This window comes from Lactuca sativa, chromosome 5, assembly GCF_002870075.4.
Source record: "Lactuca sativa cultivar Salinas chromosome 5, Lsat_Salinas_v11, whole genome shotgun sequence".
NCBI lineage: Eukaryota > Viridiplantae > Streptophyta > Magnoliopsida > Asterales > Asteraceae > Lactuca > Lactuca sativa.
Window position 1 is genome coordinate 271,442,507 of NC_056627.2, and position 24,755 is coordinate 271,467,261.

General features: G+C 33.8%; 3 protein-coding genes and 1 non-coding gene across 7 annotated transcripts; 3 read left to right on the forward strand and 1 right to left on the reverse strand.

Moving 5' to 3' along the window:
• The first annotated feature begins 2,042 nt into the window (after nt 1-2,042).
• LOC111912472 (transmembrane 9 superfamily member 12) lies at nt 2,043-5,084 on the forward strand. 4 transcript variants are annotated; one of them, XM_042902880.1, is made up of 3 exons: nt 2,043-2,269; nt 2,390-2,522; nt 2,846-5,084. In XM_042902880.1, the coding sequence occupies exon 3, from the start codon at nt 2,909-2,911 to the stop codon at nt 4,895-4,897; it is 1,989 nt and encodes a 662-aa protein (XP_042758814.1). In that variant the 5' UTR covers nt 2,043-2,269; nt 2,390-2,522; nt 2,846-2,908; the 3' UTR covers nt 4,898-5,084. The 4 variants fall into 4 exon arrangements, with proteins under 4 accessions (XP_042758814.1, XP_042758815.1, XP_023763977.1 ...); XM_042902881.1 differs by having other exon boundaries at nt 2,390-2,486; XM_023908209.2 differs by having other exon boundaries at nt 2,390-2,471.
• A 6,138-nt stretch (nt 5,085-11,222) lies between these two features.
• On the forward strand, nt 11,223-11,419 carry LOC111912501 (U2 spliceosomal RNA). Its single transcript, XR_002857181.1, has one exon. It is a non-coding gene; the product is annotated as a U2 spliceosomal RNA (small nuclear RNA).
• Nucleotides 11,420-12,780: 1,361 nt separating this feature from the next.
• LOC111912473 (uncharacterized) lies at nt 12,781-18,274 on the forward strand. Its single transcript, XM_023908210.3, has 19 exons — nt 12,781-13,050; nt 13,218-13,733; nt 13,817-14,064; nt 14,161-14,295; nt 14,392-14,519; nt 14,605-14,763; nt 14,859-14,964; nt 15,047-15,152; nt 15,235-15,345; nt 15,411-15,574; nt 15,650-15,767; nt 15,881-16,105; nt 16,219-16,409; nt 16,501-16,668; nt 16,752-16,995; nt 17,085-17,453; nt 17,547-17,741; nt 17,832-17,903; nt 17,986-18,274. Exons 1-19 carry the CDS (start codon nt 13,003-13,005, stop codon nt 18,142-18,144), a joined length of 3,462 nt encoding a protein of 1,153 aa, XP_023763978.1. The 5' UTR covers nt 12,781-13,002; the 3' UTR covers nt 18,145-18,274.
• Nucleotides 18,275-18,280: 6 nt separating this feature from the next.
• On the reverse strand, nt 18,281-22,628 carry LOC111912474 (vacuolar cation/proton exchanger 3). Its single transcript, XM_052763685.1, has 14 exons — nt 22,505-22,628; nt 22,203-22,286; nt 21,350-21,402; nt 20,992-21,228; nt 20,844-20,911; nt 20,657-20,685; nt 20,360-20,556; nt 20,057-20,269; nt 19,306-19,446; nt 19,104-19,220; nt 18,969-19,022; nt 18,759-18,875; nt 18,539-18,635; nt 18,281-18,440 (listed from the first exon to the last, which is right to left on the reverse strand). Exons 1-14 carry the CDS (start codon nt 22,626-22,628, stop codon nt 18,427-18,429), a joined length of 1,545 nt encoding a protein of 514 aa, XP_052619645.1. The 3' UTR covers nt 18,281-18,426.
• Nucleotides 22,629-24,755: the final 2,127 nt, after the last annotated feature.

Genomic DNA, 24,755 nt, shown 5'->3' on the forward strand with positions numbered 1-24,755 from the left:
AGAGAGATAGAGAAAGAGAGATGATTATGATTTGTCTTATCATACATACTTATAAAGCTAGCATTTTTTCTTGAATCTCATGCATTTGAAACCCCCTTTTTTAACTTTCTCAAACCACATTCATTTGAAACCCCATTTTTTAACTAATGCAACTCAAAAGTTTTCTTAATTATGATTTAACACTCAAAAATTTTATAACTTATATTATGTTTAATTAGCATTTAGTGAAAAGTTTACTATAAAAAGGTCAATCTTTTGTGTCTTTTGTGTTGTATAAAATCTTACATGTAAGAAGAATTTGAAGATATTGTGATTCAAAAGTTTTCATATAGTTGAAGCATTCACGATCCAAATATGACGATTTGAAGAAATTGGTTATGTCGCATCGATGGTAATTGTAATATGATTTTTTCTTTCAACCAAAACAAATGAAGCTTTTCCATTCTTTCTTTATATTCAGTTTCTCATTTAACCTTTATATGTGATTGTGTGTATTACTCAATCTTGAATGTGACTCTCCAAACATCAATGTTTTGCTTGGAATATCTTTCTGATTCTTCTTTTTCAAGAAAAATATTTTGATTGCAGGTTAATGAAGAATTGTCATCAAGTTTCTATGGTTGAATGGTGTTAAATGAAGAAAGAAGATTCATAAAATGAATATAGGTTTTTTTGTTTGAGCAAAGTTGACGAATGTTAGTTTTTTCTTTTGATTTAATGTATTTTTATGTAACATCTTTATTTATATGTTCAACCACCTAATGCTCTTATTTATTTGATTGTAGTTTTTCTATTTTGATTATGTTTATTTTCTATTATTTTTTTGTTGGTGTATCCTACACAACATATTTAAAATATAACATAATTTTGAACATTTGATATGTAATTATGATAGACTTATCATAATATGTTCTTCATATGAAAGTAATTTATTTATATTACTACGACAATAATTACATATGATATTTACGAATATATATATATATATATATATATATATATATATATATATATATATAACGATAAAGGTCTTTTTTCTGGCTCGTCTTAGGCATTTGGGGATATTTAAATGTTCAAGACTGGCCAGATCCTAAGATTTTACTATAGATTATGCTTCAGATAAATCTTAATGAGACTGAAATCATTTTTGTTTGTATGATCAAGATATGATTACCAAGATCTGGATGTTAGGGCGTGTTTGGGATTGGTTCTCAAACTCCTTATTGAATTTTTGGAAAAGCCAAGAATTCCTGGTTAAAAAAAAAAACTCATTTTTTTGTTCACTGAAAAGTTAATGTTTACTAAACACTTTTTTATGAGTTGTGGTTACTTGGTAACACATGTGAAAGATATGATTGATAATCTATGTTCAAATCTTGACATTGCTTAGCCTATGTGGTCATAGAGGTTCGCATGTAGTGACTCTAGGGCATGAAACATAACCTCATGTTTGCAACAAAATATTAGTTGATTAGGTGTGAGATCCATGTATTACATGAATTTATTTAAAAAATAATAAATATGAAATTTTAACAATTTAAAAATTTTGAATTTGTAAGAAAAATGAGAAATTTTTTGAATTATTAAAATTAATGAGACTTTAATATATTGAATACATTATATATATACACCATTTTTAATAAATACCTTCCATGTATATTACCTTACATATTAAATATGAAATTTTAATTTAATAAAATGAAAAAATACAATAAAATAATAAGTGGAAAATAGAAAATTTAAAAATTCTATAAAATGTCATGTATCAAAATGAATGAGAAGATGACATGTGGCAAAAAAAAATTCATTTATTAGAGTAGATGTGCAAAAGCTGACCCAAAATCCTTAAAGAAGTTTCATTTCAAAAAAGAAAAAATCATGAATGTTTACCAAACCCCTTGATAACTATTAGCTGTGTCGATTTTTTTAATAGTTTGTTAAATTTAATAAAAATAGATTTGACAGAAACAATAAGTGATAACATATGTCGATTACTATAATCATATATAATGTTAACTTATGAAATCAAATACTATTGTATCTTTTACTCAAGAAGTGTAACGGTAAAGCTCACGCGATATATGATAATAGGAACTCACGCAAAAGTAGATCCAAAATCCCAGAAATATCAATCCAACTACACTCCCTCACAACTCACAAGCTTTTTGCATTTCTTCCGGTAGTCTACCGTCGTCTTCTTCGTGGAAACCCTAACGACCTCAATCCGACCGGCAGTATCATCTCAGTCGACTCCCCAGATCTACAAATGGTGCGTTTCTGTTTTCTCTTTCCCTCTTAAACCCTGTTTTAATGCTGGAAAAGGACGAACTAAACTAGGTATTGTCGCGATTTTTATTGTTATTGACAAAATTTCTACTGTTGCATCCAGATCTATCTATTACTATTGTAGATATGGGGTTTCCTTTTTCCTTATCGAGATCAGTCAGATCTGTTTATTCGAATTCCTAGATGTATGCTCAAATCCGGTAACCCGTGCATTACTTCATTGCATATCGCTTTAGGTGTGGAATTTGTTGATTTAATCTATGCTGTGAGCATATTAGATTTAGGCCATACTTAAATCAGTATGTTCTGTAATACATTCTAATCTTCAAAACATGTAAAGCCACTTTAAAATCTGTGCAGCTTCATTGAACTAAACAGACTAATGGATAGTTATGTTGGATTGACAAGAGAGATTTGATCGTGATGTGATTTTGTATATGGACACTCTGAATAATTGTAAAAATTATAAACCGATTTTAAATTCTAAAGAAGAACCTCCATAGTAGCTTTGATATGAATCAAAAGCAAAATACTGAAACTATAAATTTCTATCTTGTAGGTTTGGTGATAAACGTGGCTGAGTTGATTGAAGTCTCTGAATCCCAATCACATTCTTAGCACAATGGCTTTGTCATCCCTCTCAAAAGGGACTTATTCATTCCTCCTCTTCACCTATTTACTTTTTCTCTCACATCTCTCCAATGGTTTCTACTTGCCTGGAAGCTACATGCGTACATACTCAACAGGTGAAGAAATATTTGCCAAAGTCAATTCATTAACATCCATTGAAACAGAGCTTCCCTTTAGTTACTACAGTCTTCCATACTGTACACCCCCTGGAGGAATCAAGAAAAGTGCTGAAAATTTAGGAGAACTCCTCATGGGAGACCAAATCGACAACTCCCCTTATCGTTTTCGTATGAACATCAATGAATCTGTCTTCTTATGCACCACACATCCATTAAACGAACACGAAGTAAAGCTTCTAAAACAAAGAACACACGATCTATATCAAGTCAACATGATTCTTGATAACTTGCCTGCAATGAGGTTTGCGAATCAAAACGGGGTTAAAATCCAATGGACAGGGTTCCCAGTTGGGTTCACAAATCCCAACAAGAAAGACGATGATTACATCATCAACCATGTGAAATTCAGAGTGTTTGTCCACGAATATGAAGGCACAGGGGTGCAGATAATTGGAACAGGGGAAGAAGGTATGGGTGTGATATCAACCAATGATGATAAAAAGAAAGCTTCTGGATATGAAATTGTGGGGTTTGAAGTTTTCCCTTGTAGTGTCAAATACGACCCTGAAAAAATGGCGAAACTTCATCAATACGATGAAGTCCCATCTTTAAACTGTCCTTTAGAGCTTGAAAAATCTCAAATCATCAGAGAACAAGAAAAAGTTTCCTTCAGTTATGAAGTTGAGTTTGTGAAAAGTGATATAAAATGGCCTTCGCGTTGGGATGCGTATTTGAAAATGGAAGGAGCACGTGTCCACTGGTTTTCAATTCTAAATTCTCTAATGGTGATCTTCTTTTTAGCTGGAATTGTTTTTGTTATCTTTTTAAGAACTGTAAGACGCGATCTCACAAGATACGAAGAACTCGACAAAGAATCACAAGCACAAATGAACGAAGAATTATCCGGATGGAAACTCGTTGTAGGCGATGTGTTTCGCGAGCCGAATCACTCAAAACTGTTATCCGTAATGGTCGGAAACGGAATCCAAATCACCGGAATGGGAATCGTGACGATCGTATTCGCCGCGTTCGGATTCATGTCACCGGCTTCACGCGGCATGCTTTTGACCGGAATGATCATTCTGTATCTCCTCCTCGGAACCGGAGCCGGGTATTCCGGAGTTTACCTTTGGCGAACGATAAAAGGGAGTTCCGACGGGTGGCGTTCCGTTTCCTGGTCTATCGCGTTTTTCTTCCCCGGAATCGTGTTTTCCATTCTTACGGTTATAAACTTCATTCTTTGGGGGAGTAACTCCACGGGTGCGATTCCGATCTCGTTGTACTTCATTCTCCTGTCGCTTCTTTTCTGCGTGTCGGTTCCGTTGACTCTTTTGGGCGGGTATTTAGGGACACGGGCCGACCCGGTTAAGTTCCCGGTCCGAACCAACCAAATAGCCCGGGAAATTCCTTCCCAAAAATACCCTTCGTGGTTGCTAGTAGTTGGGGCGGGTACCCTTCCTTTCGGGACACTTTTTATTGAGTTGTTTTTCATCTTATCGAGTATTTGGCTTGGGAGATTTTACTATGTGTTTGGGTTTTTACTGGTGGTGCTTGTGTTGTTGGTGGTGGTGTGTGCTGAGGTGTCGGTGGTGCTGACTTACATGCATCTGTGTGTTGAGGATTGGCAGTGGTGGTGGAAGGCGTTTTATGCTTCGGGGTCGGTGGGGGTTTATGTGTTTTTGTATTCGGTGAAGTATTTGGTTTTTGATCTTCAGAGTTTGAGTGGGCCCGTGTCGGCTGTGGTGTATGTTGGGTATTCGTTGATTATGGCGATTGGACTCATGTTGGCTACTGGGACTATTGGCTTTATTACATCTTTCTACTTTGTTCATTATCTGTTTTCTTCTGTGAAGATCGATTGATTTGATTGATAAGAGGAGTAGAAGGCCTGTAAAATGTAAATTTTCCGGGTTATCAAGGTTAGAAACAAATCCTAGTAGCAAAAAATATGTCTCTATGTTTTTTTTTTCTATGTTCGAGTTATGATTGAAAGATCGTGTTCTTGTTTGTTCCAACATTTAAAGAAATAGATGTTATGATTTTATTTTATTTTATTATCATACTTTTTTGCTTAAAGTTCGTTTTTGGATAATAAGCCGTGTGATGCCATCAGTATATAATCAGATTTTTAGGAGTTGATAAAACTGATTTATATGGTAAATGTAAAATTACCTTGGCATGATTAACTTTTCAGTTGAATATATTTTGCTTAATTTATATTGTGGAAGGGATATCAATATATCATTATCATTCACAAAAAAACGATTCCTTAGATTACACGCAATTGTGAAATTAGTTTAATTTGGTGAGCTCATTTTTTTATGACAAAAGCAAAATCGATAAATACTTTGTGAATGTATTTGATTTATTAAATGAAAATATCATTTCTCTTTAAGGGATTATAAACAACAAATAACTTTGCAAATAACCAGTGACATTCAATGAAACCAAAAACATATATTGTTAAGATCATACATCTAGGGGTGACAATTGATGACATGACAAAAATACACGAAACGGAAATTCGAATTTGTGTTCGTGTCAAGTATAAAAAACACGACGTCGTGTTGTGTTCATGTTCAAAATTAGACACGAAATTGACACGTTTAGCATTTGTTAGTCGTGTTTGCCGTGTTATGTATGATTAAGTATTAATTAAATAAATTAATTATTATATTATGTCATATTTGTCGTGCCGTGTCGTGTTTTTTGTTTTTTAATCAGTTCGTTTTCATGTTAGTTGAAAAAAAACACGACATCGTTTCGTGTGGTGTTAGACAAAAACACGACATGATAACCCGATTTGCAACACTTAAATACATCCCATAGCCCATGGTATGCAAAAACAAATTTATCAATATATTTAACTTGACTTGTTAAGATCGATACATCCAATAGCATGCAAAAACAAATTTATCGATATATTTAACCTGACTTTATCAAATTATAAATATATATACAAAATAATCTTTATGTATGTAAGGGCTATTAATGTAGCTAAAAGTATAGTTTTTTTTATTGCATAATATACAAGTAAATTAATACATAAAGTATATTTTCAATCCCCTAATTTTATATAACATGACATTTTCAACTCTTTTATTTTGTAAAATAATATTTTTCATATTTTTTTTACGTTTAAAAATATAATTTTCACCCATTTTATCTACAGCTTTATATAATAACACTTTTATCTCTTTGTTTTCTAAAGTATCCTACTTATCCTATAGTATATATATATAAATACGCTTTCTCCACATCTACTTTGTAAAATGCATTTTCCACCCCCTTTTATTTTTAAAATGTTATTTTAACCCTCAACACAGAAAATACACATTGTATAACGATGCCAATACATAACGTGCGACTTTAACCCTTCAACTTTGTATAATACGTTACTTGCAACTTCTCACCCCCTCCACTTTCAACTTTGTAAAATATCAAATCACCTCTTCGTTTTCTAAAGTACCCTACTTATCATGTAGTATATACAAATACAATTTTCCCTCATCTACTTTGTAAAATGCATTTTTCAACCCTTTCATTTTGAAAATATTACTTTGTCCCTCTCAACAGAAAATGCACAATGTATAACTATGTCAATACATAAAGTGCGACTTTAACCCGTCAACCTTCAACTTTATAAAATGACACTTTCACCCTTTCATCTTTCAGCCCCCACCTTTGTGTAAAGTGTCACTTACAACCCCTTGATTTCGTAAAATGATATCTTTCAACCCTTCACTTTTTAAAATATAATTTTTCACCCATCCACCTTTAACTTTATAAAATGTCACGTTCAACCCTTCATTTTCTAAACTTTCGTGTTTATCTCTCATCCTATATATATATATATATATATATATATATATATATATATATATATATATATATATATATATATATATGATTTTCTCTCATTTACATTCCTAATACACAACAAAAACACATAAAACTCGCGGCAAAGTGCGGACTCAATGATTATTTTTATATATAATGTATTTCAATAACATATTGTTATATCATAATATGATTAGGGTTCTATATACACATTTGTCCTCGTTAAAATATCACTTGCACCAATATATACAAATTGATTAATTTATCATGGATTGTCTCTTTGAAAACTGTCGTACAACCTAGGGATGAAAGTGGGTCCAAACTCGGACTGGATGGACCCAGACCCGAAAAACCTGAAACCGGTTAACAGAATAGAACCGAAAACCGGACCGGTATATAGGAACCGGTTCTAAGTAAAGTGGGTCTAGAACTTTTCAAACCCGGAAACATCAGAGTGGGTAGGTTGGAACAAAATAAAGTGAGTTTAGAATTGAAAAAAACGGAATTTTTTGGTAATTACTTACTACTTAGTGGAATGAACTTTGAAAATTTTCATATTGATATCCCGACTTTATGGGACTGTAACTCATTGAATATGAAAGCAAAATTAACAAAATTGTAGTCTAAAATCATGTACAAAGTCTAAAATACACTTTGGAAAAAATTGCATGTCAATCCGACTTTAAACGAATGAGATATGCATGTTTTAACATTTTCACATAATACAAAGTACAAAAACAAATAGCTGAAAAGTTGAAAATTTTCAGTTTTGATATCTTAACTTCGGAGGACTGTAAATCATTGAATGTTAAACAAAAAATGACAAAATTATAGTCTAAAATCATGTACAAACTGTAAATTACAAGTTGGAAAAACCACGTGTCAATCCGATTTCAAACGAATTAGATATGCATGTTTTAAAACTTTCACCGAATACGAAAAAACTGAAAAACTTAAAACTTCCATCTTTGATATCTCGACTTTGGGGGACTGTAAGTCAATGAATATAAAACTAAAAATGGCAAATTTATAGTCTAAAATCATGTGTTGGAAAAAACCGCATGTCAATTGGAGTTGAAACAAATGAGATATGCATCTTTTAAACGTTTCACAAAAACTGGTTTCGACCCTAAAAGTGGTTCCGGTTCCAAACACCGGTTCCGGTTTATAGACTCGGTTTACCCGGACCCGATGGACCCAAACTCGGATTACCCGGAACCCGAATAATGCCAATTTTTAAACCCGGAACCGGAACCAGTTTTACGGTTCCGGTTTTGGTACGATTTCGGTTCCGGTCCGTTTTTTCGGTTCTACATCTCATCCCTAGTACAACCTTAGGATGATGAAAGTGGTGCCACATTTGCCACAGTCCGTATAAACACCCCATCAACTTTGCCACACTCCTTGAAATTTTTGTCATTTTCATCACATGGGTTGTCACACTTGTTGTGATATTTTTTTAATTAATTAATTTAAAAAACCATTTCAAACATATTATTTTTTTAAAACTAAAATTTCATTAACTTCAAACAAAATCACAAACTTACACTTAAAAACAAAACACAGTTGAAACTAAATATTACACACTTAAACTTAAAAAACATAACACACTTGAAATTAAACAAATACACACTTAAACTTGAAAAACATAACACACTAGAAAAAAAAAACTAAAAGACAATGAGTTTAAATTTGAGCAAAATTTGGGGACTACCTCACAATTTTCTAAAACCCAACAAGCCGAAAATCTTTGTTAGTTTCAACACGGTAAACCTCAAGATCATTTTGTAGCAATGTATTTTCATTTTCACAATTACAAGCTTCATGCATCACCCTACGAAACACAATGTTAAACCGAGTTGTAAGTGCGTTTGCATGCCTCCATTTGGAGTAGATTTCTTCTTTACCTCGAGGCACCGGGGCTTCACGGTTGTATTTTCGGTGACTCTCCTCCAAAAGGTTATCATATGGAGGTTAACGTGGATTGAGTCTTCTATAACATCGAGCCATGAACTAACCAACAAAATCTCTTCTTCAAGGGACCAAAAACGAGCCACACAAGCCATTAGCGATGAAGTTTTGAAGATGATGAAAAATAAGAAAGTTAGAAGAATTGAATTAAGAAAATCTGAAGAATAAGGATGATGGTATTTATAGTTGAATGTTGAGGGTTTAAAATCTGAAATTTTGAAAAAAAAAATAGTTATATTTTTAAAATTATGTGTGTGTGTTTTTTTTTGAAAGAAGATTTTTTTTGAAAAAAATGAATTTGAGTTAATGGGTAAAAAATCGCTCTCTATCTCATCGGTAAAATCTCACTAAGATGCTGGACCGAGCTCGGCAAGCCGAGGCCTCGGCTCGGTGTTCGCTGAGGATGCCAAGATCAATATTGAGTCCACTCCGATGAGCTTTATTGGTGAACTCTCTTGATACATAACTTTCAACCATAGCGATTCATTTATATTTTGATACCTAACTTTTAGCAATTCATTTCGCCTAGTCCACATAAAGTGTAATAGTTGAATTCTCAAAATGTTACATTAATAGTAAAAAAGGACGGAGGGGTTGTTTCATATACTTATTCAAATATGATACAAGTAACAAAGTTGTTTCCCCAGACGAGTTATTTTTGAAACATATAGTTCTACATATTTGCATACAAAATAAGGGTCACATACTTTGTAGTAGGGATGAAAGTGAGTCCAAACTCGGACCGGATGGACTCGGACCCGAACCCGGAAAACCCAGAACTGGTTAACGGGATTTTGTAGAACCGGAAACCGGACCGGTATATAGGAACCGGTTCCGGTTCGGTTCTGGGTATGGTTCCGGGTAAAGTGGGTCTAGAACCGAAAAACCCGGAAACATCAAAATGGGTAGGTTGGAACCGGAAAACCCGGAAAAATCGGAATTTTTTTGGTAATTACTTACTACTTAGTGGGTTGAACTTTGAAGATTTTCATATTGATATCCTGACTTTGAGGGATTGTAACTCATGAATACGAAACCAAAATTAACAAAATTATAGTCTAAAATCATGTACAAACTCTAAAATAAACTCTGGAAATAACCGCATGTAAATCTGACTTTAAACGAATGTGATATGCATGTGTTAATATTTTCATATAATACAAAGTACAAAAACAAATAGCTGAAAAGTTGAAAATTTTCAGTCTTGATATCTCGACTTCGGAGGACTGTAAATCATTGAATGTTAAACCAAAAATGCCAAAATTATAGTCTAAAATCATGTACAAACTGTAAACTACAAGTTGGAAAAAACCATATGTCAATCCGACTTAAAAAAATTAGATATGCATGTTTTAAAACTTTCACCGAATACAAAAAAACTGAAAAATTAAAAACTTCCAGCTTTGATATATCGACTTTGGGGGATTGTAAGTCAATGAATATAAAACTGAAAATGGCAAATTTATAGTCTAAACTCATGTACAAACTCTAAAATACATGTTGGAAAAAACCGTATGTCAATCGGAGTTGAAACGAATGAGATATGCATATTTTAAACGTTTCACAAAAAAACGGTTTCGGGCCTAAAAGTGGTTCCGGTTCCAAAAACCGGTTCCGGTTTTTAGACCCGGTTTACCCGGACTCGATGGACCCAAACTCGGATTAACCGGAACCGGGATAAAGCCAATTTTTCAAACCCGGAACCGGAACCGGTTCTATATATTCCGGTTCCGGTCCTGGTCCGGTTTTCCGGTTCTAAATCTCATCCCTACTTTGTAACATTTTTGTCTGAATTTTATGAATTTACGTAGCATAAATGCCATTAACGTTGTGGAAAAGAAATGTGTGATAGTAGTTGGGTAAGGAGCCAATATATATTATTGACAACGTATGGTTGTAATATCGTTTATAGTAATGGTAATATTTTGTTTGGTTTACCCAACACAAAGATCACTGAAGACGTTTTTGTGTGTCTATAATTTTATGAATATTTAGTGTTTTGAATATGATTATAACAAGTATATTGCCAGAAACAAGGTAAAAGGTTGTGTATAAAAGTTAGAGATTGGGCATGGTCTCATTTGACCCGTTTTCATTGTAGTTAAAATTTAATGGTATAAAGTATATAGGTTATAGTCAAATCAAGATTCAAGAGTTGTAACATATAGATGAAGCTGTGTAAAGGGATTAAATTAAACAAAAGTAATATATAACTAAAAGAGCAGATTCGGTAATTATAGTTTTTATTTGGATATATATAATCAATCACTAGGAAAGTCAAAAGAAAAAAAAGCACAGCATCCCACATCGACTGAATGAAGGAAGCAGGGAAGAGTGAGATGAGTATAAAGGAGGAAGCCCAGTGAGGGAATAAGCATACCTTTCTCGGCCTTTTGGCTAAGATCAAGTGTAGTATCTGTTCTTATCAGTTTAATATCTGATATGTGGGCCATCGGCCCACTCGATATTAATCTTATTTTTTATGGGGGAAGGCCTGTTACAGTAGCTTGCTGCTGGGGTTCTTCACGAGTCGCCTTGGTCTTACACTACTGTCAAGGCCTGGCTTACCCCTCCAATCCATAAGTTTTGAAAGTTATATTTTTGTGGTTTGATTTCCACTAACTAGTAACTACTGCTGTTATTTCTGAATTCTCATTAACAAATGATTTATAGTGTAGTTGTAAGTAACTACTAAAAGTCAGAAAGATGGTCTAACATTGGAGTTGTAGATGTTATGGGCATCGATTCTAACAGCTTATAAGCTGAAAACAGCAATAAGACACTATTTTAAATACCAGACCAATTAAGCCTCTTATTATATATTATGGATTTTTGTCTTACACAATAGTTACACATACATACGCTCTGGATTGCAATTGCCTAGTGAGAAGATCACCCCCTAATTAAACCTCCACTAGATCCTTGTCATGCCACCATGCTTCTTAATTTGGTGTTACAGGTATGCATGACAGATGCAATCATCCCCACTGAATCTTACTATTTAACACTTTCCAACTCATTTCTTGAAGAGTATGTTTTTTCCTCCCAACGACCCCATTAGATTGAGGTGTGCATGGCTTCAAAATATGATGATAAAGATCTACTGTTGGCTAAGAAATGGTGGGGGTGCAAGAGGGAAGCAAGAAAGGGAAGGAAGTTTTGGTTGTTTTTCCAAACCCCATGGCTTTAGATGAGTAGCTAGGTATCTTTCCCTTTTTAGCATAACACAATATTGTGGGAAGTTTTGATCACCATTGCACCACAAACCCACCACCACTTCATGGTGGATAATTTGTGGCTCTTATTCAAACCTTGTAACGATGGATTAAGTGCTTAAGGGGTTAAGATTCAAAGCTAAACCCTAAGTTTCATTCTATTTATGATGTTTATGAAAAGTTTGATTTATATGTTGATTTTTAGTCAAGGTCTTGGCCATTAAAATGATCCTGTCCTTTTCTGAAAAATAAAAAAAGAATTCGTCTCACCCTACCAATTCTTACAAATCATGTAGCAGTGATAGTTGACCTCAACCTACCAATTCTTACAAACCACAGGGACCAATGGTGTAATTTTGTTTAAAGTCAATGGTCAGTGTTACATCTATAAAAGTGGACATAATTCAAGAAAACAACCAAATAATAAGGACCAAAAATGTAATTTTCTCTAAAGTATTAAATGTCAACTAATAAAATAAAATACAGATACAATCTTACCGTTTTCTAATGTAATTAAGCCATAACGTTGTCAGCTTTCTCAACAAGCCAACGAATGTTTGTTTTTAAATATATAAAAATAATCCAAACCATCACTATCATAGTCTGTAATTGGGCATTAGTAATTTAGTATACGAATAGAGGATGTCGGTGACATATTTAAAAGTATAAGGGCGAAAATGAAACTATAAGCCATTAAACAACTAATGAATGAAGCCACTTTTTTCAAACTAGCCGTTACAACTTACAAGCTGAAAGCCTGAAACGCTCTCCACTTTGTCTTCACTCTCATCTTCCTCACCCATCAAGAACTCGACTCATCTCCTAAAACCCACATCACATTCTCATCATCATCTTCTTCTTCTTCTTCTTCTTCTTCTTCTTCTTCTTCTTCTTCTTCTCTCTCTCTCTCTCTCTCTCTCTCTCTCTCTCTCTCTATAAACATGTTCACAGAGGGATTAGACGAAAGGGCACTGAACTGGGTTAAACAGGTACGCACTTCAACTCTCGATTTTGAAATCAAGAAAATGATTTTCATCAAGTTTGTGTTGGTTTATAATCGTTGCTTAGCATTTTTCTTTGTAATTCCTCTTCGATTAAATTGAAAAACTGAATTTCATGGAATGTTGTGTTCATAACAATCATATGGTACTAACAGGGGTTACAGAAAGAGCAAGAGACGCGTTCCCCTTTAAGAGAGACTTCAATAGATCACGAATACCCAATTATTCCTAAATCCCCACTTTCCTTTAATTCCACAACTTACAAATCCTCGAATCCACTCCCACCCCTTAAATTCCATTCTAGCATACTTGGATCTCATAATCTTGAAACCAACGATTATGAAGAAGACGATGATGATGATTATTGTGATGATGATGATGAACACGAACATGAACATGAACATGATGATGAGAGTGTCGGATCTGCTTCAGATGACATGGACTTAACTTATTCCGATGAAGAAACCTTCGATGAACAAATCTTGAATGTCAATCCAGTTACACTTCCCCCTAACAAGTCTACTTTAAATAGAGGGATAATAAAAGACGATCTTTGTATCGAAGTACCTCAAAAACCCAGAAAACTCACTGAAACTGGATTGCATGGTGGGCCCAGTTCCGTTTCAGCTGCCAATCGTTTGCGTGATATGTTACAACCTCGTAGTGCCTATGTAAGTAGTTTATATAAAATTTCCTATAATCTATGAGTTTATAGAAGTTTATTTTGTTGACGTTTAGTGATGAAAATATATAGGGTACACCTATTGCTGATTTGGGAACTCCAAGTGCACCTCCTATCTTTGAAGAACACATTCCCGAGGTTGAAGATGAATCAAGTAAAGAATCTTCACGGATTTCAGGAATTGAGCAATCACACAATGAAGTAAATATGCCAGAAAATGTTCATCATGTGAAACTGGAATCTTGTGTTAGTGATAGGGAGCATGAAGCCATTCATGAAAAAACAGCAAGCTCACTAGATCATTTAGCTTATTATAACAGGTATTATTAATTTATTATCATTGCTTTATATAAATTACATTCATTCATGCTCTTGTTTAAAGTATAACTAACAATAATGTATGCTTCTTTTAACAGTGGTCAAAATCCATGGCAAACTTTAATTACTTATGATGCGTGTTTTCGGTTATGCTTAAACGCATGGGCAAGAGGGTGTACAGAAGCACCTTTGTTCTTAAATGATGAATGTCGCCTTCTTCGCAATGCTTTTGGGTACATAAACTTATTTTATTCTTTTTGTCTATTTCATAGTATATTAATTACAATTTGCAAGGCTTATAAATAGTTTTGTTTTTGCTTCTTTTTTAGACTACAAAAGTTATTATTGCAACCTCGAGGTTTCAAACCGAGTAATCGAACTGAGAATCCAGATAATAATAATAATAACGCATGCCCCTTGAAAGTAAAGAAAGTGATTGGAAAGATTAGGGTTGAAGGTATATTAATGGTTTCTCTTACTTATAAAAAAGAATTTGTATCTTTTTACATATAATTGACTGAATTTGCGTTTGGATTTTGCAGTGAAAAAGATAAGAATAATCCCACAACGAAAACTTAAAGACACATACTCTCAACAAAGTGCTATTTATGTGCAAGCGGGAGTCGAGTATATTAAACATGTTTCTTCACTTGTAAAAAGCAAAATCAACGCATTAGGAATCTCTTCATTTTCATGTGAAGGTTTGTTGTTTTTAACTTTTTATCCTAAAAATCTAGTGAAAGTAGACATTTTATGTTATTCTTTTTTATAAACAAAAGATGTTGTCATGTTGCAGAACCAGTGTCATGCTTGTTGCACCTAAAAAGTTCTCAAGAACTTACAGAATCGGAATCGGCTTTAGGCATTTGCCTAAGGCCCGGAACCGGTGATTCCCATGACTTGTAAGTTTCATTTAAAAAACTACTTTTAAAAGGGTACTCAAATATGATGATAATAATGTATATATATTATATAATAATATAGTTTCCCAGAGAATCAAGGAGATGCCCTTTTAGTAGAAGTGCAAGGGGAGAAGAGGAGCATTCAGGGTCGAGCAGTTATTCCAGTTTCGTCCCTACATGACAATCCTGTAAGGACAAATTGTAGGAAAAAGAAACGTATTTTGTTTTTTTATAAGTATAAAAATATAAACACATTTCATTGTAAAACAGAATGATAGAATCAAATGGTGGCCGATTTATTATGAAGAGAATGAATGCATCGGGAAAGTCCAGCTTTCAATCAGCAGTACAATTGCATCTGATGAAACTACACACCTCAAGGTTTGAAATAATGAAATAAAATTAGTTGTTCTCGAATGTTTTATAATTTTATATTAAAATGACAGTGTGGACCTGTTGTGGAAACACTCGCGTATGATTTATTATTGGAAGCTGCCATGCGAGCGCAATGTTTCCATGCACGTAACTTGTGGGTTGTTGAACCTTGGAAATGGTTACTCACAGAGTTTGCTGATTATTATGGTGTCTCTGAATCATACACCAAACTCAGGTACTTAAATTTTTCTTGATTATTAATATATAATAACACTTTTACTAAAACTTTGTTATATAAAATGTTGTTTAGGCATCTTTCACATGTCATGAACGTTGCTACGCCTACAAAAGATTGCTTAGAGCTCATTTATGAACTACTTGTACCCGTTATGAAAGCTAGAACTGAAAGAAGACTCACAAGACAAGAGGTAACAAAACAAACCCTGAAATGTTCTTTTAATCTAGTCACCCTTTTATATTTTTTATCTAAAATGTACTTTTGGGTACTATTCATATATTATTTTTTATTACCATTTTGCAGAAAAGCTTGTTATTGGACTGTGAAACGCAAATGGAGAGTCTTCTTGCAGTTTCTTTCCAAAATTACAAGTCATTAGATGAGAGCTCTTCAACAGGCTTATCAGACATGTTGATTCCAATTCCAGAATCTGCTTCACCAGCATTAGCGCCAGCTGTTCAATTATATACTCTTATTCATGATATACTTTCTCCAGATGGTCAAACTTTGTTGACCAACTATTTACAGGTGAAGAAATCGTATAATTAAATGGTTCATAATAATATATAGTGTAGTGATGAATATATTTATTTTCTTGTTTGTTTAAACTTTATAGACTTGTGTGTTTTTACTTTATACAGGCAGCAGCAAGAAAGAGATGCAGGAAATACATGGTGGACACTGATGAGTTTGTAGCAAGCAACACTGAGGGTTTTCTTATGGACTCTATTGCAATTACTACAGCATACTTGAAAATGAAGAATTTGTGCATAAACTTAAGTGATGAGATAAAGACAGATATCAAAATACATAATCAACACATACTTCCAAGGTACATGCATAACTTGCAAAAAAACAAAAAAAAAATTGTAATGTTTTGTAATTTGTAGACAAAAAAAGAATAATACCTTTTTGTTTTTCAGCTCTATTGATCTCTCAAGCATCACAGCAGCTGTTTACAGCAGTGAGTTATGTAAAAGGCTTAAAGGGTTTCTTGCAGCATGGCCTCCTTCAAGCCCCCAACCTCATGTCAATGAACTTCTTATAGCAACTGCAGACTTTGAGAGGAATCTTGAGTCATGGAACATCAGGTATCTTGGATTATTATTAAACTTCATTTCCTCAAAATCATGTATCAAAATACTGAAAAAAAGATTGTTGATTTTTTTTTCAGTGTACCTCAAGGTGGTGTAGACTCAAGAAACTTGTACCATAATTACATTATGGTTTGGGTTCAAGATATGCAGCTTTGCTTACTTGATTTATGCAAAGCAGAAAAAGCCCCATGGGGTGGGGTGATCACAAACTATTCCACTTCACCTTTTGCTGAAGATTTATATGATAAAATTAAAGAAATGTTGAGTGAGTATGAAGTTGTGATCAATCGATGGCCACAATACACTTTGATCTTGGAGAATGTAAGTTCATATAACTCTATCGGATTTGTGTATTTTAGTCTTGATGTTAATGTTGTGATTGTAAATGTTTTTTTGTTTGACATTTGAAGGCTGTTGCAAATGTGGAAAGAGCTATTATGAAAGCACTTGAGAGACAATATGCGGATATTTTGACACCTTTGAAAGATAGTATTCCAAAGAGGCTTGGGATTCAAGTTCAGAAACTAACAAGGAGACAATCAACAGCCTTGTATTCAATTCCTAATCAGTTGGGAACTTTTTTAAACACTATCAAGAGAGTTCTTGATGTTTTGCATTGTAGAATTGAAGATAAGTTGAAGTCATGGGCGTGTTATCTTCCTGTCAATGGAGGGGACAAAAAGTCAACTTATGGAGAGCAAATGAATGCAGTTACTGTGTTATTTAGAACAAAGTATAAAAACTACATGCAAGCTATAGTGGTTAAACTCACTAGTAATGTAAGTAATAAGTAATAACCATAATCATATAATCATAATCAATCAAGAGTTGTATCTTGTAAGTTGTAATTACTGTGTTGATTAATTACACAGATGCAAGCAAGTAGAAGCACACGACTTCAAAGAATTTTGGAGGAAACAAAGGAAGCAGATGGAGAGGCTGAAGTGAGAGACAGGATGCAAGTTTTGTGTTCACAGCTTGTGGAATCTGTATCTAACTTGCATGAGGTTTTTACTAATCAAATATTCATTGCTAGTTGTCGTGGTTTATGGGACAAAATGGGACAGGTGAGATTGATTGAGATCTTAACAAGAATGTGTCTTTATAAAATAAAAAAAAATCATGTGTTTTTAACAAGAATGTTGTATGACTTACAGATTGTACTGAAGTTTCTGGAAGGTAGAAAGGAAAACCGTGTCTGGTACAATGGATCTTATTATGCTCTTGGAGTAAGTTATCTGAATTCCTTTATTATGTTGCACACCAAGTGTTTGATAAAATGTCTGACACAAAAAGGAACTTTTTTTGTAGGTTTTGGATGATACATTTGCTTCCCAGATGCAACGATTGCAAGGAAATGCACTGCAAGAGAAAGATCTTGAACCACCTCGCTCAATTGTGGAAGCAAGATCTATTCTTTGCAGGGATAATAACAATGCAACAGATACTTCCACCTACTTGTATTTTTAGTAGCAATGCTCTCTTGTTTTATATGTTTATATGTGAACTGCCAATTCTTTTGTAAAGAAATATTATTTATATGAATAAACAATTAGTGGAAAGGGGGTTGGTTCCTTTTTACGTGTAACAATTTATATTACTTCCGTTGTTCAAAATCTTTATCATTATTCTCTTCTGTAACAATTTACAGTATGCAATAATAATAACTATATGCCATCAAGGAAAGTCAAACTAGAACATAATACAATTGACTTGAAACTCTTGATGATTGATTCAAAGCACCCTTCTCACTTAGGGTTTATCTTCTGCAAAACCAGAGACAATGAATCACTTCCATAAACAATGTAGAAGAAAAAAGGTCTAGTCAAAAAGTCAAATCAAAGAGAAGATGCCTATAACTTACGTATAGATAGAGGGTCTATATGTACAAAGAAACTTGCAGCAACTATCAAATAGCAAAACACAAGCATTACTCCCTTGAAGTAATTCGATGTTCCATCCTACAAATAATATATAGAATAACCATTTTTAGATGAAAATTTTAATATATAGAATAACCATTTTTAGATGAAAATTTTAATTTAGTCAAAGTTTTGTAAAAATAAAATGAATATGAGGCTTACTTGCAACATGAAAGCCACTACCAGAACTGTTATAAAAAGAGTTGCTGTCTCAAAAAGTTGAAAATTTAGGTCCAAAGGACGCCCCATGATCCACCCAACAACCACACAAAATGGAATCTGCAGTTACAAACACGTAAATTTTAAAATAAAAGTTGGTATTTGTTCTTTAAATTAAATTTTCTTTTAAAATACAAAGAAAGGAACACTTACAGCAAACATAGATATTTGTGTTGAGGAGCCAATTGCGACTCCTAAAGAGATATCCTGCAAAGATTGTAACCAAAAATATTTACAAAAATAAATAAAATGAATTATTTATGATTCTTGTAATGACTAATAACTTACAAGCTTGTCTTTCATGGCAAACATGATGGCACTTGCATGTTCTGCTGCATTTCCAACAATAGGAAGAAGGATAACACTGATAAATGCTATAGGGATATTCATTGCAACAGAAGCACCCTATAAATGGCAATCATTTCCATGTCTATATTTTAGAAAATAAGTTCATTGATTATTAGTTTAAGATAATCAATTATTCGGATACCTCAATGGTGTTCACTAGATATTCTGAAAGAATGGAAATGAAGAGTGTCAAGATGCTGAGCCAGATAACACATTCATACTTTGAAATATCAGGAGATTCTTCATCATCATCATCTGAATTGTCTTCTTTTGGGCTATCTTCCTGATATTTCTAAATCAATGTTAGAAAAATAATGTGTTTATATAGATTTCAATAAACGAAATTTAAAGTCATTTATTTATTTTTAACATAAAACGACAGATTATTATCTTACTTTAATCATATCGTATTCTCTTTTTGTGACGTATTCTCTCTTTCTAATAAAGAGCATATAATCTTAATGTAATCTTTCTCTTTTTCTGACATATAATCTTTATGTCTAATATTATCTTACCATAATCTTACTATATTATATATGTCTGACAAAATTGTCACTTTCGGATCGAATTTTTTTCTTACAATAAGACAAAACTCTGAGATAATACAATAACATAACAATAAAATAGCACAATTGTAGTAAAATATTACTCTCTGTTTTTTTCTTATTCAAAAAAATGCCATAGCATTATCAATAATGAGCCCAAAATATAGGAACTTTTCTAATAACTACCGACTAAAATCACAAATATGTAAACGATTGCCTTTTTGTTTGTCCTTTAATGTTCAAAAAAAAGAAAGACATGGCTTAATTGTTAATGAGCCCATAATATAGGGACTTTGCTGAATATTTCCCTTAGTTTTATTTGAGGGTGTATAAATGCCAATCAACAACCTCAGTGATCGGAGAATACGAATTCTTCTGTGTAGTCAACTGAAAAAACAGGTAGGCCCCATATGCAATAAGCATTACACAACTGCTAAATCTTGAAAGGGCCAATTCCGACTTTCCAAAATGCAATTCAGTGTGTGTGAAGTGAAGAACAGCAGGGAATAACAGACCCATCACTGCCATTAACAGCAACCCTGAGCTCATCACAGCATTCGACTGCAAACAAATTGGTATTCATCAAAAATCCAAGTATGTTGAAAGGATTCAAGACAAGTAAATTTGACCTCGTTTTGGTAATTAACTTACTTTGTCAAAAACCTGTTCCTTTTTAGGAAGAAAGATTCCTCCACAGAAAAACGCGCATCCAAGAACAAGCAGCATGTTTGACAAAATTGACCCTAGTAATGATTGTTGCACAACACGTAGCATACCATGTTTCATTGCGTACATTGATATTATCAACTCTGTTGCATTGCCAAAAGTAGCATTCAGAAGTCCCCCAACTGCAATTTCAGAAATTATTAACTTTTTCTTTGTATTGAAAACGATCTTTGTTTTCATTAAGTCAACAACAATGTCAAGCTATCGAATCAATGAACAAACCTGTAGGCCCAGTGTAGAAAGCCAATTGCCTGAAGAAAAAAGAAGCCAAAAACATCATCTAAGTTGAGTACTAATTGCATTAATCAAAATCGTTACCAAAAATTACTTTCGTATTTGATTAAAAAGTTCATCTTAGAGTTTATTGTTTTATTGAATTTTTTAGAATAAAGATGAAAAAGATCATTACTCAGTAGCCCAACCCAAACGTTCTGCCAATGGTATGATGCCCAATAAGCTCAAGAAGAAGACCCAACCCTGATATATTATAAATAAGATAAAATTAACACAGAATAGGCTTAAAAGTTAAAAGGGTATCACGAATATAAGTAACTTACATGATTACCAGTCAAGGTATCAACAAGCATAGCTAAGGGGCCAAAAGGTATAAGTAAATTAATCTTATTAGAGAATAAAGCAATCTTTAAGCTGGTTATCACTTTACACCATAGTTGTTTTTTGTCACAATTTTCTGAAAACTGTTTCATAGAAAGCATATTTCTATTGGTTGATGCAGAAGTGGATGTGCTCTGATCATGTGGCTCGATAATTGACTTCACCTCTAGCGAGCCCATCTGTGAGAAGTTTGGTGTTAGAGAAACTCATAAGGTTCTTGGTCTTATGATAGACTATGGATATGGGCTTTTATAAGATCAATGGTCATGGTCAAAAAGAGGAAAAAAGAGTAGAACTCACTTCAATACGGGGATTGAATCCTAACACCTGCGGATTATTAGCATTGCCCAATTTTATTATCGATAATAATGTTGAGAAACCAAGAACCCGAAGTTAATTGAATCTTCGCTCAAAAGCATGAGTATAGATACTCCATTGAACTCCGAAAAAAAGCCACTTAACCCCACCAGGAATCAGTTCACAAATTACATGTAATTTGTTAGCTTGAATGGATACTATCGAAGCAGACAAAACAACAAACACATGGTGGGTAAGCGAAATTTCTTCAAGAAAAGCAATCGAGTGTAGGTCACATCTTTTCCGCAGCAAATTTACGTCGTATAGGAAGAGGGGAGGCTAGGAAATTTCCAGGAAAGTGCGAACCTATGATTAAAGTCAACAATTTTGGCTAAGTACCCCTTAAATGTCAAGGAAATTGAAGAGTGTTTCTCCATTAGATGTGAGGTGTCTAAAGATGAAGGTAGGAAAATGTGAGTTGTTTAAATTTCTTTAGTAAAAAGTCTTTGAATTAATTTGTTGTTTGCACGTTGCTGTTGATGGGGTGGTTTCTTTTATTAAACGCCAAGACAATTGATTAGAGATAAAATTGCAAGAATCGTCCCTGTCATATGTAAAAACTAGTAACTTTGATCCAAAATGAGTTTGACTTGTAAAGATGGTCCAATAGTTTCGTTTTGTTGCGAGTTTGGTCTAAATTTCTATGAACTTTTTATAATGACGGATTTGCCCCTTATTACTTTATTTTATATTTTTCTTTTATTACAACAATTAAAAATAAAATACTCTCTCTCTCTCTCTCTCTCTCTCTCTATCCTCTTCAAGAACACTTAAGAACACATTCAGAAGAACATGCCTGCTGCCACAACAACCACCATCAGCCGCCACCGACACCACCGTACGCCACCATCACTACCGTCACCTACCATCGTCTGCTCACCTACATTTGATGGTGTTATTAACCAATCACATAAAAACACATCAGACATGGAAAATTCACCAGACCTGGAAAATCTTGAAACCATCGTCAACCACCTGATTTTTACACTGAAAAAAAACACTGCCACTACCACCACCTGCTGGTAGCCATTGTTTTTGTCTAACCATTGCTCTCTCACCTTCCGTTCCTCTATCTCTCCCCTCCGTATCACCATTTACCAACACCACCTCCACTTCCGTCAACCATCATCTCACTCGTCGGAAAAAGGTCACATTCAGCAACTCTCTCAAGACGAAAAAGCACCAATTCATGTTCAAATCCAGAAAAAATAACATAGTCCATAATTCCTTTCAACTTAGTTATCAAAACCACTTCAAACCCGAAAATTAAATAAATAAATCAATCAATTTGTGAACCAGCAAATCAAACATATAATACAACTTGGATCTAAATCGGCGACCACCGTAACAAAGAGAGGGTACTATGGGAGAAGAAAAGTGAAGAAGACAACAGTGGTCTTCAAAAGGCTCGATGATTTCATCTATCTATCGTCCCTATTCACTATGTCGTTCAACCACCACTAAACCTATCCCACTTTTTCCTCCCCAAAGATCCGGCGACACCCCAAAGAAATAAATACCACTAACCACACCCCATCTCACCCATCCCCATTCTCTTCCCCCTTTTGCTTCTACTTTGACTGGAAGCCAAGACAACTAGAATCACCGGTGGAATCATCAACACTAAATCGAGAAAGAAGGTAGAGAAAAAGAATAGATCTGACCCGGGCAGATCGACTTTTCTAGGCCGATTCGACTGGAATAAGGTGTGATGTTGGTGGGGATAAGGAAAAACGGAGCACCGGTTCAGGGTGGGGTTTGTTGCCGGAGAACTGGGCAGAAGGGGGAGTTGATGGGGAAAGGTGGTGATTATCGCGTCCACAAGTCGATGATGACAATAAGCAGCCAACAGTGGTTGGGAGATGTAATCCAAATCGATGGCGCTAGGGTTTCTAGGAGGTGGCGTCGTCGTCAGAGTCGATGGGTAGTATGTGATGCAGTGACAGTCGATAATGGCTATGAAGGGGGTTGTGAAGGTGGAGATCGGAATAAGGGAAGGAGACTGGTGGTGCATGTACGGTGGGTATTTTATAAGAGAGAGAGAGAGAGAGAGAGAGTATTTTCTTTTTGTTTTATTTTTAATTGTTGTAATAAAAGAAAAATGTAAAATAAAATAATAAGGGGCAAATATGTCATTATAAAAAAGTTCATAGGAAATTGGACCAAACTCGCAACAAAACGAAACTATTGGACCATCTTTGCGAGCCAAACCCATTTTGGACAAAAGTTGCTAGTTTTGACATACCATAGGGACCATTCTTGTAATTTTGTCTTGATTAGATGCAATCAAGAATCAAGAGGGTGTGGAGGGAACGCAAAGACGGAATTAATCCGTTTACTTACCACATCAATATATGGTTCTTCCTTGAACCCTAGAGTGGTCTATGTCTTTGAGGAAAATGTATTATTCATACAAGTTAATAATCAAATGGGTAATAATTTTTGCTAATTGGTTTTTGACAAGGGTTAATTACTAACAATTCTTTTGAAATAATCATATGATTTTGTTTAATTATAATAAATATTTTATTCTTGCTTTTTGTGTAAAAGATTCATAAGTTTTCACAAGATTCATTGGCATGCAAACTTTGGTCCTAAGACTTGTGGGAGTGGTCATGTCAATTTTGTGTGAAAATTCATGAAATAACCAAAAGTTAGAGGGTGTTTAAGGAATTAATCATCAAATTTTGAGTTTTGGAAAATGATCCGCACACAGTACTGCGGAGCCCCCTCTGCGGGATCTAATGGTTATTTTCCAAAACTTAAAATTTCATGGTTATTTCCTTAAAACACCCCCTAACTTTTGGTTATTTCATGAATTTTCTCCAATTTTATTGGGCTCTACTTTAGTTAAATCTTTCGTATAAACGACAAGTTCTTGTTAATAAGGGGATAAAACCATGTCATGTCAAGCCACTCTGTAAGGTCTAAAGGCTAACGTGGTGTGCAAATAATTAGACAATGAAATCATACATAATTAAAAAAAGTTATTTTTTTTTTTAAAAATACGTTAGGTTATTGTGTCCTAACTATTTATTGTGTGCATGTACGATTCATTCTGGAACAATCATTTTAGTTATTTTAAAAAAGTAATTAATGCATATTACATGTTGAAGATATAATGAGTATTAATTAAATCTTCAACATTTAATATGCATTGATTACTTTCTTAAAATAACTAAAATGATTGGTCCAGAATCAATCATACATGCACACAATAGATAATAAAAACATTTGAACCTAATTCTCTCTCTCTCTCTCTCTCTCTCTATATATATATATATATATATATATATATATATATATATATATATATATATATATATATATATATATATATATATATATT